Source organism: Artibeus jamaicensis, unplaced genomic scaffold (genome assembly GCF_021234435.1).
Source record: "Artibeus jamaicensis isolate MK-2021 breed Jamaican fruit bat unplaced genomic scaffold, CSHL_Jam_final contig_536, whole genome shotgun sequence".
Classification (NCBI taxonomy): Eukaryota; Metazoa; Chordata; class Mammalia; order Chiroptera; family Phyllostomidae; genus Artibeus; species Artibeus jamaicensis.
This window is the reverse complement of record NW_026521878.1, coordinates 1,902,288-1,919,109: the sequence shown is the minus strand read 5'-3', so window position 1 is coordinate 1,919,109 and position 16,822 is coordinate 1,902,288. Positions and strand designations below refer to the sequence as shown.

General features: G+C 35.0%; 1 protein-coding gene across 1 annotated transcript in view; it reads left to right on the top strand.

Moving 5' to 3' along the window:
• The window catches only part of DPP10 (dipeptidyl peptidase like 10), a 713,494-nt gene that overhangs the window by 661,436 nt on the left and 35,236 nt on the right, over positions 1-16,822 (top strand). Inside the window, exons 14-17 of the mRNA XM_053669952.1 lie at positions 7,555-7,646; positions 8,626-8,673; positions 11,633-11,754; positions 13,638-13,685. Coding sequence (XP_053525927.1) covers positions 7,555-7,646; positions 8,626-8,673; positions 11,633-11,754; positions 13,638-13,685 — 310 coding nt within the window. The remainder of the gene's footprint in view (positions 1-7,554; positions 7,647-8,625; positions 8,674-11,632; positions 11,755-13,637; positions 13,686-16,822) is intronic.

The window sequence follows — 16,822 nt, the reverse complement described above, 5'->3', positions numbered from 1 at the left end:
TCTTTAATCTTGGGTAATTTAATTTGATGTTTCTTGGTGTGTTCCTCCTTGAGTCCAATTTCTTTGGGACTCTCTGAGCTTCCTGGACTCCCTGGACGTCTGTTTCATTCACCAGATTTGGGAAGTTTTCCCTCATTATTTTTTCAAATAAGTTTTCAATTTCTTGCTCTTCCTATTCTCTTTATGGCACCCCTATGATTTGGATGTTGGAATATTTCAAGTTGTCCTGAAGGTTCCTAAGCCTCCCCTCATTTTTTAAGATTAAGTTAGATTTGAAAATTTAACTTGTAATAAAGATGGCATTTGAAAACTACCAGGGAAAATAATTTTTAATATATTTTATTGATTATGCCATTACAGTTGTCCATTTCCCACCCTTCATTCTCCTCCACCCTGCACACCCACTTCCCCCAACATCCCCCCTTTAGTTCATGTCCATGTGTCATAAGTTCTTTAGCTTCTACATTTCCCACACTACTCTTGCCCTCCCCCATCTATTTTCTCCCCACTGTCTATGCTATTTGTTCTCTGTACCTTCTGTCCCCCTCTCCTCCTCCCACTCCTTTGTTGCTGCCCCTCCGGGCGATCTTCATCTCTATGGTTCTGCTCCTGATCTAGTTGTCCTCTTAGTTTGCTTTTGTTTTAGGTGTGGTTGTTAATAACTGTGAGTTTGCTGTCCTTTCACTGTTCATATTTTTTATCTTCTTTTTCTTAGATAAGTCCCTTTAACATTTCATATAATAAGGGCTTGGTGATGATGAACTCCTTGAATTTGATCTTATCTGAGAAGCACTTTATCTATCCTTCCATTCTAAATGAAAACTTTGCTGGATAGAGCAATCTTGGTTGCAGATCTTTGGTTTTCATGACTTGGAATACCTCCTCTTTCCAGCCCCTTCTTGCCTGTAAGGTCTCTTTTGAAAAATCAGCTGACAGTCTGATGGGAACTCCTTTGTAGGTGACTGTCCCCTTAACTCTTGCTGCTTCTAGAGTTCTCTCCTTCATTTTAATCTTTGGTAATGCAATTATGATGTGCCTTGGTGTGTTCCTCCTTGGGTCCAACTTCTTTGAGGCTCTCAGCTTCCCGGACTTCCTGGAAATCTATTTCCTTTGCCAGATTGGGGAAGTTCTCCTTTATTATTTGTTCAAATAAGTTTTCTACTTGTTGCTCTTCCTCTTCTTCTTCTGGTGCTTCTATAATTTGGATGTTGGAACTTTTAAAGATGTCCTGGAGGTTCCTAAGCATCTCCTCATTTTTTTTTTTTGAATTCTCGTTTCTTCCTTCTTTTCTGTTTGGTTATTTCTTTCTTCCTCTGGTCCACTTCATTGATTTGAGTCCCAGCTTTCTTTCCATCATTATTGGTTTGCTGTACATTTTCCTTCATTTCACTTAGTGTAGCCTTCACTTTTTCCTCTAATTTGTGACCAAAATCAACTAGTTCTGCAAGCATCCTGATCACCAGTGTTTTGAACTGGACATCTGATAGGTTGGCTATCTCTTGGTCGCTTAAAAGTATTGGCCCTGGGGCTTAGGTTTGTTCTTTTGTTTGAGCCATATTTTTGGTCTGATTGTGCCTGTTATGTATTAGGGGTGAAGCCTTAGGTATTCACCAGGAGAAGGCAACCCAGTCTTGGGTTGTGACACTGTATGTGGAGGCAGCATCAGAGAGGGAACAATGACACTTGCTCTGCTCTTTCCTGGATTTCAGTCCCCTCTGCCACTTCCCCCAAGTAAATTGGGCCATTCTGGTGTGGGTTCACAGGTGGGTGGGCTTATGTACATTCTAGGATCCTGTGGGTCTCTCCAACAAACTGTCCTGTGAGGCTGGGAGTCTCTTTCAGCACCTCAAACCCCACAAGTGTTTTCAATCTGTACTTTGTTTTCCGTTGCTGGGGCCCTGGTTTGCACGGTCTGTCTCACTGCCAATTTTTGCCTGGTTTATCTGCGCGCCAATGTGTGTCCACAGTCAGCCAACTGCCTGGTGTGTCTCCCTGGGTCAGCTTGTTTCTTCCCTGTACCTGGGGTCTGCCAACCGCTGCTTTTTCCTTCTGCGACCCCTCTCCATAGGCCACCAACTCCTCTCCTCTTACCAGTCTGGATGAATGGTTCATTGTCAGACTTCCATATGGTTCAATTTTCTTTCTGTTCTGGTTGTGTTTCTGTTTCTAAATCTTTGTTGTCCCTAAATTTGGTTGTACGATGAGGCACAGTATTTCCACCTATGCCTCCATCTTGGCCGGAAGTCAGAAAAATTGAATTTTTAATGAAATAGTTTTGCTAAAACTGAATATCTGTTAGAAAAAATAAGAATAGTTCCATACTACCACTATAACTCTAAAATAATCAAAGCTCTAAGATTGAAAAATAAACCCTTACAAGTACTTAGAGAAAAACATCGATAAATTCTTTGTTACCTTGGCTTAAATAAAGCCTATAAAACTATGCACAATCACTTAGTAGCGATAAAAATATTCTGGTAAATTTGATTATATAAATATTAGAAAAAACTTTTTGGAAAAAATACATCATAACCAAAGAAAACATAAAATGGTAAGACAGTTTTCACCTTATATCTCACATAAAAGGATAGAGAGACATAAAGAGCTATTAAAAATTAAAGAAGCGAAAGGAGCAAGGCAAGGAACATAAATAGAGGACTCATGAGCATGGACAATGGGGGAGGATGGCTGTGGGAGTGGGGCAGGGGAGAGCAATGGAGAAAAGAACAGAACAATGGTAACTGAACAACAACCCAAATTTCTTTTAATTAAAAATACCAAAACACTAAAACATTTATAGATAGATCAACATTAAGAGTTAAACAACATGTAAATGGAATATTACATATATGTTATTTTATATATTTTAATGAAATTTTACAAACACACCAGTTTCAAACTGAGTTTCACTGGAAGCCAACTGTGAAATCAAGATTGCAGGGCAATTATTACAGAAGATCAGTAACTTTAGAAAAGAAGAAAAAGAAGCAAGATTGGACACAAGAGTTGGAGATGTAGTGTCATCTGAATGAAGGTCTCAGCTGACCCTGCAGAGAGTTCTGGACTGGCATGGGCCCAAGTTAGGGCAAGAAGGTTGGGCTTCTGTGCTCCAACATTGATCAGGCTGTCTTGGGATTGATTGAAGCTGCCCTTCAAAAGAGGAATGAGCCCTGGCTGGTGTAGCTCAGTGGATTGAGGGCAGGCCTGCAAACCAGTCAGGGCACATACAGGGTTGCAGGCCGGTTCCCTGCAGGCCAGTTCCCAGCAGGGGATGCACGAAGGCAACCATACATTGATGTTTCTCTCTCTTCCCTTCCCTTCCCCTCTACAGATAAATAAATAAAATCTTTAAAAAAAAGAGGAATGAACTTAGGTGAGACCATTTTATTCAGTTTAGGCAATTCCCAAAGAAAACTGTCAGCAGAGAGCCTTCTTCCAGAAGCACTGCTGGCCACTAAGGGAGTAGGTCCTTCCTTTCAGAAGACAGTTCTTGTTGGCATAGTGTCTACCACAGCACCATTTATGACCTATCACATTTGGTAACAATTCAAACCGTGAAGAACATATTCTATAACATGTCTGTAGGAAAACAGGTATCGCACCAATTGCCAGTAGATGTGAAAAATACTTCCCTTATGGAAGAATATGATGAGGTCTATTTGGAAAAATTCCAGCCATTATTAATATAATGAGAACAGTTTGCAGGACATTGAGGTAACCTGGCAGCAAAGAAGAGTGGACTGGAATGCATGTGTGTGGACAGTGATGATGTCACTGTACTAGTCAGTGGGGGCAGTAAACACCATTGAGTGGACATGTGAACTTTGTGGCTGTAGCATTCAAAATGACTGAGTGAGCAGAGTAACAAATCTGCAACAAATTTTATGTTAAGCTTGAATATTCTTCTGTGGAAATTATTTGAATGATTCAGAAGGCTACAACTATAGGCAATCAGTGATTGGCGGCTTTATCATGACAATGCACCAGTCACGTATCATGTTTTGGGCAGTATTTTTGGCAAAACATCAAATCACTCAGGTGACTCATCCCCCTTACAGCCTAGATTTGGTACCTGTAACTTCTGGCTTCTCCCAAAACTAAAATCACCTTTGAAATGGAAGAGATTTCAGACCATCAGTGAGATTAAGAAAAATATGATGGGGCAGCTGATGTTAGTTGGGAGAAATATACTAAGGTCTCAAGGTCCCTACTTTAAAGGGAACTGAGGCATCACTGTCCTATGTACAATATTTCTTGTATCTTCTTCATTAACCATCTTCACTTTTCATATTACGTAGGTGGATACCTTCTGGACAGACCTCGTATATCCTGAAGATATTTCCCTATACATTAAGCAGCAAACAAACATACATATGGGGTTAATCACTACAGCATTATTTGAGATGTGCCTCACTGAAGGCTAGTTGAATTAATTATGGTATACCTACACAATGAAGAACTGCATAATAACAAAAAGAGAAAAAATTTATAAGGAATATACAGCATGCCCTGCATGCTCTCTAATTTATATATGTGTGATTAGGTTTAAACTTATAGTAATAAAATGTTAATTTTTAGTTATAGAGATTCCCTGATCAAAAAGAAAGATAAATTTTTTAATGTGTGTGAGGGAGAATGTGAACCATGCTCCCTCAATACCAAAATTTAAATCACACTGATATGAATTTTAATTGAAGATATTACTAGAACCCAAACACATACAATGTAAACATATAGGAAGAGATAGCATGAAAATCTATTATCTATCTATCTACCTATTTAACTACCACCGTCCATACATTTTAGCCTCTGAAAGTGCCCAGAATTAATAATGTTTTAAACAGTGAACATACCTAACCCCGAATTTTGATACCTAAACACCATATTCTAATAGAAGAAAACTCCTTGAATAAATGAATGATTACAGATATAGTACATAGGTAAGAACAGTAATGTAAAATAATATTTAAAATGTTTAAGTCTGTAATAATATAAGAAGGGAAAGACAATTAACATATATGAGGGGAAAACAGGGGATGTTCTTTTTATTGAAGAATGCTACCTAATAAATGTAGAACCAGTGTTAGAATCTAAAAATCACTTTTTGAAATAATAATTATTCATGGAAAGGTCATAAATGAATGACCCATAGCTACTGAATGAAAAGTTTTTAGAGAACAAGCTGTTTACATAATTTGCAAGTATTATTCTGCTTTCAATTACAAAGCAAGTGTACTTTCACAATGAATGTATCTCATGGTTATATAAATAATATTTTCATGAGTGTGAAGGTATGTAATTGTGTGTGTGTCCTTACATGAAGCAAAGGTATCCAATCACCTTTATAATATACTTGCCTAAACAGTTTGACCTAAATTAAATAATTAGAAAACAATCAGATAAATCTAAAATGCTAACTGTTCTATAACATCAATTTTCAACCTTTTTCATCTCATGGCACACATAAGACAATTACTAAAAGTCTTCAGCACACCAAAAATATTTATTTTTTGCTGATCTGAGAAAAAGTATGTATAATTTTTATATGTATAAATCACTATCAAAGTGATTTATTCATGAGTATATACTTTTTCTTTTCCCAGTTGACATCCATTTTATATTAATTTCCCTTGAGTGTATATACTCAGCTTTTTCCCTAAATCTTTCTTTACTAATAATATAAAATTTTAAAAATTACATTTTATTGATGATGCTATTACAATTGCCCTGATTTTTCTCTTTTTGCTTCCCTCCATATAATGCCCTCCACTCCTTCAGGCAACCCCCCCATGTCTGTGGGTCATGTGTATAATTTCTTTGGCTACCCCATTTCCTCTATTGTATTTTATATCCCTATGGCTAAAAAATAAGTATAATTTTGATTCATTCACATCAGATGGCTATTGTAGTGCTGGCTGTTGTCATTTTTTAATTTGACAGTCTGAGGAAAAAGAGTTCAGTGCCCCTGACTAAATAATCAGGTATTGCATGTGTTAAAAATTCTTGTGGAACACCAGCTGAAAATTGCTGTTCTGTAAGATCACTGGACTAAGAAGCTTACAAATGGTCAATGTAGAAATCAAAGAGATGGATAATTGTTTCACTTCAAAAGATAATAAAGACCCTGGCCTCTATGGCTCAGTGAATTGAGTACCAGCCTGTGAACCATAGGGTTTCTGGTTCTATCCCCTGTCAGGACATATGCCTGGGTTGCAAGTAGCAGGTGAGCTAGAGACAACCACACATTGATGTTTCACTCCCTCTCTTTCTCCTTCTCTTCCACTCTGTCTCAAAATAAATAAATCGAATCTTTAAAAAAATAATAAATAGATGGCAAACCAAATGTAATATGTAAACATTGATTGGGCTCAGCATTTTAAAAATATACTATGTGAGAAGTTATGGAAATTAGAGTATAGACCATATATTATATTGAGTATTCACAGGTGTGATATGCAATTTGTTTATATGATAAAATATTTTTAAACTTGAGTAATGTATATTAAAGTATTTAGGGCTGAAATAGCCTGATACTTATTGCTTATTTCCAAATGATCCAGCAAACAATAAAAGAAAGGAGGGCAGATATTCAAAATTTTGGTTATCTTCTGGTGAATCTAGGTAAGGATTGTATGAGTACTAGTGCATTAATCATTCAGCCTTTTTATAGGCTTCATTATTTTATCAACAAAAAGCAAACAAAAAGATACAATTTCATACTCATTAGATGACAAAAACTTAAATAGCTTGATGAAATTAACTATTACTGAGGAATTGAGAAAGATGTGGAGCAATAGAACTCATATTGCTATTAGACTCTATATAACTTGGGAAAACATTTTGTCACTATCCAGTTAAGCAGAAGACATGTGTACACTCTAACTAAACAATCCCACTTTTGTTGTTTGTCTCAAGAAAATCTTGCTATGGCCATCAAGAGACATTAGTAAAACTGTTCATAGACAACTTTTTTAAAAAGCAAAAATTTGGAAACACTCAAATGTCAAGAAAAAGATAAGTAATGACATATTTATATAACAAAATACCATATAATGATAAAAGAAAACTATGGTATTATGCATCAACATGGATTAACCTCAAATAAATTATTTATTCAAAATAACAAATCTTATAGTGATGCACATGGTATAAAGTTTGAAAGTAAATAACCCTTAATATTTATTTGGAATAAAGTTTGCTCTGAAATGTTTTAAGTCTGTCAAAACTGCACAGCTGTCAATCATTTTGATGAGACTTATCAAAGTTCTATGTCTGCACCAAATGCCAAAATGGCATCCCTGACTGGGTGATGCACAGGAGATACTCACCTAGAGGTATTTTGTGAATGGTTTTCTGACAGCATAATAATAAAGGTATTGTCCTCCCTGAGTCTATGTTTATATAAATGTGTGTGCATTACTGAGATGGAAAATTAGAAACTGAACGTTAGCTGAGAATTAAAGAATTAAAAGCGACATAAGCAGTTACTACTTTTGTTTTGACCAGAGAGATGCTGTTTAATTTTTTAAATTAATATTTTCTATTTCTTTGCAGAGTAAAAGTGAGCAAATTACTGTACGCCACTTAACATCAGGGAACTGGGAAGTGATAAAGATCTTGGCATATGATGAAACTACGCAAAAAATGTGAGCATTTTTGGTTCTAAGGTCAGGTGGGAAGTCAGATTGTCAGTTGCAGTATTTTCTGTCAGATTTATGTTTTGCCTACCATGGTCCTAGTCCAAACAACATGGCCACCTAATAGCATTTACTTTAAAGACTCTAACCTTCACCCAGAGACATACTTACACAGATACATGCACACACATGAACACACACACTCAAAGAGCAGAGATTGAGATCATTAAAAGTATAATAATATTTTAAGAAAAATGTTTTCTAAAAGGATTAAAATGATGTGATTAATTATAGAAAAGCTTTTCTATGTTCTTTTTAAAATCCTTTTTATTATTGTTCAAGAACAGTTGTCTTTATTTTCCTCCCACCACTACCCCCAACCCCAGCCATCACCACTTCCCACCCTTGACCCTACATTGTAAAAATTCAAGTAAAAAGAGTGTGGTGAAAATTGATTTGTGTTGTTTTCAAAATGCTTTATAGAATATTTTTGAAATGGATCAAAAAATGTGGTACATATATACAATGAAATTCTATGCAGCAGAGAGAAAGAAGGAGCTACTACCCTTTGCAACAACATGGATGGAACTGAAAAGCATTATGCTGAGTGAAATAGGCCAGGTGTTGAAATAAATACCATATGATCTCACCTTTAACAGGAAGCTAAATAACAAAACAAACAAGCAAGCAGAATAAAAACAAAGACACTGAAATAGAGAACAAGGGGACAGTGACCAGAGGGGAGAGCGAAGGGAATTTAAGGGGAAGAAGGGGAGGGATTTGGAGGAACAAGTATGAAGGACACAGAGACAAGAACTAAGGGGATGTAAATGGGAAGGAGGTGGGGAGCACTGAGTGGGTGGGCTGGGATGGGAGAAATAGACAGAAAACTGTACTTGAAAAATAACTAAATAAAATTTTTTTAAATGCTGAACCCAGTCAATGTTTACATATTGCATTTGGTTTGCGTTGTTTTCTTTCCCTGCAGTTACTTTCTGAGCACTGAGTCTTCTCCCAGAGGGAGGCAGTTGTACAGGTAAGCCATGCACATATGTCACAGGGTGATTTCTCAATGGCCATCTACACAGCTTAATGATGGGATGAGAAAATCTGAAGTTGTTTCTGACATGGCTAAAGAAGAGCCAACCTTGAATGAAAGAACCTCCTGCTCCCAATTGGGCCAGGTCTCAGCTCGAACCTTTTTGATCCTCAAAGGTTTGAACCAGAATTAAGACCATCTTGCTGCTCTTTTTTTTCCACCTGTATTTATAGTCTCAAAATATTTGTATGAGACTTGCGTTTTTTAACTACCTATATCAGCAGCATTCATGTATTTTACCCAGGGGCTTTTTCTTTTGCTAAGCCTCATTTTGAGTTTTCAGGGCATTAACATTGTACACATGCTGTTAATTTATGAAAAAATTAAAGCATTGTGAATGCTTAGTAGACTGGATCAAATGGAAGTATCTCTTTCTACCCTGCTCCATAGTGTGTAAAATCCATTAAGTTTGTTATTAAAGCCAGTAATGCTTGTTTATTTAAATAAATCAGTAGATGGGGAATATTTTATCTATCCAATTTTCCCAGGTGGAAAGTTAAATTCATGAAGAAGGCTTAAGGTCAAGCCTATTTAGTATTAAAATGTCTCCTCACTCAGGAGTTTCAGTAGGACTTCACAAGAATTACTTTTGTTTTCATCTGGCGAGCAACTTATTGATTCTGGACTTTAAGTGCACTTTTAATTTGCATTTTGCAGTATTAAAGTGTCAAAATTGCCATGGAACATCCCCATTGGAAATTTATTCTGTTTAAAGGAGTATTACCACTGAGTCTTACCCCATAGCCTAGACTTTTCTTTGAGTGAAAATGTGTGTTTGAAGTGCCCTAACTCCCTCCAATTCATCCATAGATTAATATTTATATTTATACATAAATTGCTGTTGCCTGAAGCAAGCCTCTCCTTTTTATCACCCCTTCCAATACGTCATTTTCATATTCTTTGTCTTTTCTATGAGAGTCTGGAACCCACATTCTCTATACTAATGACTTCCAAAGGAAGAACAGCTTTTTATTTAAAGATACTGATTCTAACTTTGGTTTAGAGGTCTTAACTAAAGTATTTGTCACTGTTTTGTTGTTGTTGTTGTTTTGATACCTGAAGCTTATCTTCCTATGATTGATAATGGCAGTCATGATATTTTAAGGTGTGGAAACACTTGACCAACATTTTATTTATCTTGTTTTTATAAAATTCTTAAAAGGAAAATTAGTGTCAGAAGATTAGACTTGGCCAGGTTGACTCAATGGCACTCCCCAATTTCTCTTCCGTCTATTAGCCTAAAATGTGATTTGAATCACAATGACTTCTTTGACTTTTTGTGTGCTTGACTTTCTCCTTAGTGAATGCAGCTGAAGAGTCAATTATTCTGTGACTGGTGCTAGCATAACAGTCTGTGCTATAAAGAAAACATAGTACCAATAAATTTCTCTGTAAATAGCTCATCAAATGCCAGTTGGCTTGACTGTAAGGTAATGTTAGTGTTTAATCCAGAAAACCCAATCAATGTCTTGTAAGGCCATAAAAATAATTATCGGCTGACAGTTTAGACACCCCTGCAGAATCAGAACTCCCATATTCAATGTTACACTTTTGCCTCAAAATTTGCATTTCTTATTTCAGCAATTTCACAGTCTAAATTATGATAAATTACCAACACTATCTTCTAGGGAGCTTGGATCTGAAAAGTTATATGGAGTAGAGAGAGTAAATGTTTTAAATTCTAGTTATGTCACTAAATATAATCATATAAATAGTGTGTATTCTTAATTTTCCTATGGTGATGGTTGCACATATTGTGAATATAATTAGTGACATTGGATTGTATACTTAGAATGGCTAAAATGTTAAGTGTTTTGTGTATGTGTGTGTGTATACACTAGACACTAATACATATACATATAAACCAGACACTTAAGTCTATTAGCCAAACATTAGCTAGTTTGGCTAATGGGCTTAAGTGCCTAGTGTATATTAATCATATTTACTAGTAAAAAAATTGAATTCAAGATGTTCCAAATGTGGAGTTGGAACTTTTAAATCATACTTGATTACTTCTAGTGCTTCTGAAGCTAAAATCAAAACCCCTGTCCCCACCCCTGCGCCCGCAGCCCATCAAAGTCAGCATGGCCACAAGTCATTTCCAAATATACAGCTCAAATCAAGTTTCATTTAAAAGAAAACTGAGAATCTTTTGTCAAATCAACATTTACTAAATGTATTATTAGCAGTTTTTATCTATCAGCATAGATAATGTATGACATCCCTTTTTAAAAAGTAAATGATTCTAGATATAAAATTTAACCTTGGGGATATATTTCAACCTCTCTGACCTTAAGCACCACTTTTTTTGTAACTAAAGAGATAATTGTTTTCTTTTTTACCTCCCTGATGTCTCAAAGTATATACGATTGCTAACAATATGTATATTATCATATCAGTGCAAATATTTAGTGGGAAATATTCAACACTAATACCAAATTCTAATGCTTAGAATGCTGAGTTGACAAAATAATGTGTTTGTTTTCTGTGTGTGGCTTGTGAAAACATTTATTAGTCTTTTAATTAATATGTATTGATGAAGACTTTATGCTACTCTCTGTGGGCAAGTCCTTTTAATACCTTACAAAGAAATATCTATGCAGAAAATGCAGTTAAAAATAAGCTTAATTGAGTTCTGTGGAAATCAATCTATTTATAAGTATATATACATATTATATACATACAGGTATACATAGATCATTTTAATTTCATTAAATAGAAAGAAACTACGTATGTCTTAACATTAGAAATTTAAGTTGATTTTGCATTTTTATGGTAAGTCATGATTTATAAGAACACTCCATGTGAGTAATGCTGTAGCTCTTTATTGAAATTTAGATGACTTATATTCAAATACCCGGAATGGTAGTATTTCTAACTTTCTTTCTTTTCCCAGTGCTTCTACTGAAGGATTACTGAATCGTCAGTGCATTTCATGTAATTTTATGAAAGAACGATGTACATATTTTGGTGCCAGTTTTAGTCCCATAACTCAACATTTCTTATTATTCTGTAAAGGTAATAGATGATTCTAATGAACTTTGTTTTATTGATTTTTTTCTGACCAACATCTATTCCTATCATTAGTAACTGTTACTCTCTAGCTATATGATTTAATATTCTTAAGTTATAAATTTTTGTTAAAAGTTATAAATTATGTATTTACTAAGATACAAGTAATAGTTACGTACTTTAGTTAGAAATAGGCAGTGGGAGTAAGTACACAGAAGTCAACAAGGGCTATTTGAACATGAACCTTTCAGAAAAGTGAATAAATATATTTATATCAGCCAAGTCATGCTACAATAATAAACTAATTTAGCTATCTTTCAAAAAAGCAATAGTCATTAAAATAATGGCTTGGCATGGATGGAACTGGAAAGCATTATGCTGAATGAAATAAGCCAGGCGGTGAAAGACAAATACCATATGATCTCACCTTTAACAGGAACCTAAACAACAAAACAAACAAGCAAGCAAAATATAACCAAAGACCCTGAAATAGAGAACAGGCAGACAGTGACCAGAGGAGGGAATTTCAGGGGAAAAGGGGAAGGATTCACAGCAACGAGTATGGAGGACACATGGTTAAAAACTAGGGGGGTGGAAATGGGAGAGAGGTGGGGAGTACTGAGGGGGGTCGGGCTTGGATGAGAGTAAAAAACAGAAAATTGTACTTGAACAATAATTAAATACATTAAAGAAAATAACAAACAAACAAAAATAATGGCTTGGTTGCTAAAAGATTTAGGATATGCAGAAACTTAATTTTCTGGATCTAGTCCCATTCAATTCAGACAAATTACATGCACTCCAATCATTTCTTCTCTCTGTAAATAGTATAGTTGTACACAGGGGTATGGTATCTCTAGGTTATAGTGATAGAAATCATTGTCCTTTTAAAATCAATGTATGGTTGCCTCTAGTGCATCCCCTGCTGGGAACTGGCCTGCAGGGAACCGGCCTGCAACCCAGGCATGTGCCCTGACTGGGAATCGAACCGTGCTCCTCTGGTTCACAGACCTGTGCTCAATCCCCTGAGCTACACCAGCCAGGGCCTCATTGTCCTTTTAATAAGATACTGTATTTCCCAGAGTTGAAATGAGGTATATGTCCTCCAGTAATGTAATAAATTGAGTGCTACAGCTTCATCTGGTAACCTAAGCTGTCCTGTGTTAACACACCATGAAGAATAAACCAACACTTACTCATTGAAATTATTTTTCCTCTTGACACCTGAAATTAAGTAACCAAAAAACAAAAGTACTTGTTTGATGACACCAGGGTAAAATAATTAGACCTCTATATAGAGCTCCCTAGAGAAGTGAAATTTCTTATGATTATACCTGAACTGACTAGTATATTTGAAATAATTATACTAGTAATTCAGTAACATATTTTTAAAAATTAAAGTATAATTAGCCCTCATTTTTATTTATCTTGTTAATGAAACAATGCTAATATGTATGCATTATTTTCTTGGCTGAGTGGCAAATATAATTTAATCTTGCTTGTGCAGATGAGGGTGGGGTCACAGAGTCATGAGTGACTTTCTGAATATCTATGAATGTCCTGTAAAAGACTAGAGAAAGAAGGAGTAGAGTAAATTGTACCATACTGGCTAAAACCATAAGCTTATAGAAATATAGGAATTTGGAGAAAAGGGATCTTAACATCAATCTATGCAAATAGATTCTTTCCCCATATATTCTTATTTTCTAAATAAAATATCTATAGAAGGAAATAGAATCTAGTGGTCTAGTGGTCTGATTTCTGTTCCATTATGTTTTAATTGTGAAATGCTTCCATTTGAGAAAAAAAGAGAACTCTATCATGTAGCCTTTCCAGTGATTATTACTTAGATTTTTTTAAATGTTTGTACATATATTTTTAAAATACAGGTCCAGGAGTCCCAGTGATCAGCCTACATACCACGGACAACCCAGCAAGTAAGTACATGAACACAGCAATGCAGAAGAGTCATGGTTAGTATTGGTCTTAAGTGTTATATTATTTATTCTGAGTGTCATACTCTTTAGAACCTTCTTCCAAAAAGTCCCCAGCACAAGGAAAACTGTGTAGGCACCATCAACTTGACCTTGTATATGTAAGAGAAACAATAAAGAAGTGGTTTTAGTCATGTTACAGCTGGAGTTGGATCTTATATGCCTAAAATAAGCTGTCTACTGTGTCTGTATTAAATGAGGAGTGATTGATGAGGCTCATTTAGGTATATTTCAGTGGACTAAGCCCTGTGTGCCCTTAGATTATTCTTTTCTGGGCCTTATATAAATTATTTCTCTAGAGAAACACATTTTGTGTACTCCTGTGATCATTATTAAGATCATTATATATATCATATATATATATTATACACACATATGTACATATATATATGTATATGCACACACACACATAAACACTCACACACCCTGTCTGTTCCAGATATTCAGGGCTTTCGAGTTTCATATATTCATTTAGTTTTTATATATTTATTCAACTGTCCTTCATCTACTGGGTGAGCACGTACCTTATCAAGCAATAGGACATAGACTAGATGTACATTGCTAGCAAGATATGGTCAATATGTTTAAGAACTTATAGTAGAGTGATTAAGTAAATACATGGCTGAGTTAATTTTAACAGTGAATAGCCAGGCTGCTTCCTGCCACTTTTTCTTCTTACTTTTTTCCATGTTTCTTTTCCTTCTTACAGTTTTAAAAATGTATTTAATGAATATTCTTATGTTCTAATGATTTACTGTAGGATACTATAACATAATAAGTCAGGCTTATATTTATTAGCTTCTTTAATCCTCAGAACAACCCAGAGATTGCTAATTTTATTAACCTATTTTATAGATGAGGAGACAGAGTCTGAAAATTTAATAACTTGGCCAGAGTCATACTAACAGGTGACAGAATCGGATGAGACAGTCTGGTTCCAGAATAGGCTTTGTAGTCACTACTGCATGATGACAACTGATTCTATTGGGGTTTTGTCTCTCACATTTCATGCTTATATTTATGTAGGAGTTTTACTGAGATGCCTAGACTTAAAAGAAATGCAGGTATAAAAGTGCAATGTTGAATTATAAAGATCAATTTTAGAGTATAGAGGGAGACCTTTTATACTCTTCACATACCATCATATGAAGACTTCTTGCCTATTCCAGAAAAAAATCAAAATTTCTATATTTTTAATTGAGCTTCATACGGCTGTAAAAACTTTAGCACATCTTCAGTTTCTACCCATTAGTACAAATCTTTAAAAGTTTATAGTAAACAAGTTAAATCTATTCAATATTAACACTAACAGCAGCAATAATGATAACAAAAACAGTATATTTGATAAAATAGAAAGTAGCTCGAATTGTATAGTAGCAAAATCATTGTATATAATGAGTTCATCACGAGTTCATCACGCACCTTTTTGTGGGATCTGAGATGAGATGTATTTGTAACATAAGATGCATTCAATAAGAGGCAACTATTTGTTGCCTTTGTACATTGTGCATTCTATAAAACTTACTATTTAAAAATCATTAATAATGTTAAAATTTTTATTCTGTGTTTACAAGGCAGTGTTGTTTTCTAAGATGTTTTGCTACAAATCATGAAACTTTTGTCTAAAGGAAATCTTTCTGATTTCCCCATTTATAAGCAAATTCTGATCTTCATAGGGTCAAGAAAAATAAAAGAGGGCTGTGAACAGTGGTCATGTGCCCGAATTTCCTTTGAAAATATACTTATTAAGAAGAAATGTACAAATAATCGCAACCAAACCTTTGGGCCAGTGGATCTTTCATTAAACATTGATACACTACTCAGGCAATCATAACTCATTTTGGGGCCACATGAAGTAGAAAAGGCATGAGAAGGAAATTGAAAGGAGAAAATAAAATTATTTAATAAACATGAAAAACCTTTAACCGTCTAGTTACTGAAGAAATTGCAAAGTAAAATACTGCCATGTAATTTTTTCTAACAAATTAATGACATCAAAATTTGCATTGCTAATGAGTATATAATGAAAAACTCTTAACTTCATGGTAGAAATATAAAGTATAGCAAATATTTTGAATAAGTCATGAGCCTTAAATCTTATATATTTATTTATTTCATGTTTTTCTTTGTAATAGTTTATACTGAGGAAACAATTCTAGAGAAAATTATAACAGAGCTATTGATGATAGTGAAAAAGCATAATATAACTTTAAAAAAGAATAATTTGTAAATAAACTTTAATGGAATATAAATATTATGCTGGATGTTTTCCATGTGTCCTTCAAGAACCAGTCCTAACTCTATTTTTCTCTGCCCCAGAAGTAATGTGTATGGATGACTTAGATTCTGTTGTCATTTGGCTGTCACTTGGATTTGTCTGAAGTAAATCCTGTAGGTGGCCAGAGACAAGAGGAAGTCCTTTTGCAGTAGCTAAAGCCCTGGCCTGTCCCTGTGAGAGTCCCTGTGAGAGTTGCTGTAGGCCCTGGCTTTAGGATGAACTTTCACACAAACATCTCCAAGTAGCCGCTCTCTGCCCTTGGCCTGTAGGCCTAGCTACTGTCATAGAAACCCTGGATTATTGCCCTATTTTTTGTGATCCCCCCGCGTATTGTCCATATAGTTGTAAGTCATCCCTTATTAAATTTTCATCTAATTTTCCTAACAAAGTTGCCATTAGTTTCCCACTAGGATTAAAGATACAATACAAATGTGTTGGGAAGGGTGTTGGGAGGCTGGGTGAAAAAGATGACAGGATGGAGTACAAACTGATGTGCTGCCAGGGGAATGTCAACAATAGTATTGCAATAACTGTGAATGGTGCCAGTGGGTACTAGAATTACTGGGAAGATCATTTATTAAATTATGTGAGTGTCTAACCACTATGCTATACATCTGAATTTATGTAATATTGAGTGCGAACTATAATTGAAAACATTTTTAAATAATAAAAAATAAAAATAGATTTGCTAAAGTCATTTCTTCAAAATGTTTAAGCTATATTTTTAAGTAATTAAAGAGTCAAAATCTTTATGCCATCCGAACAAAACTATTTGAAAATGAATAGAAAATGACAGGAAGCA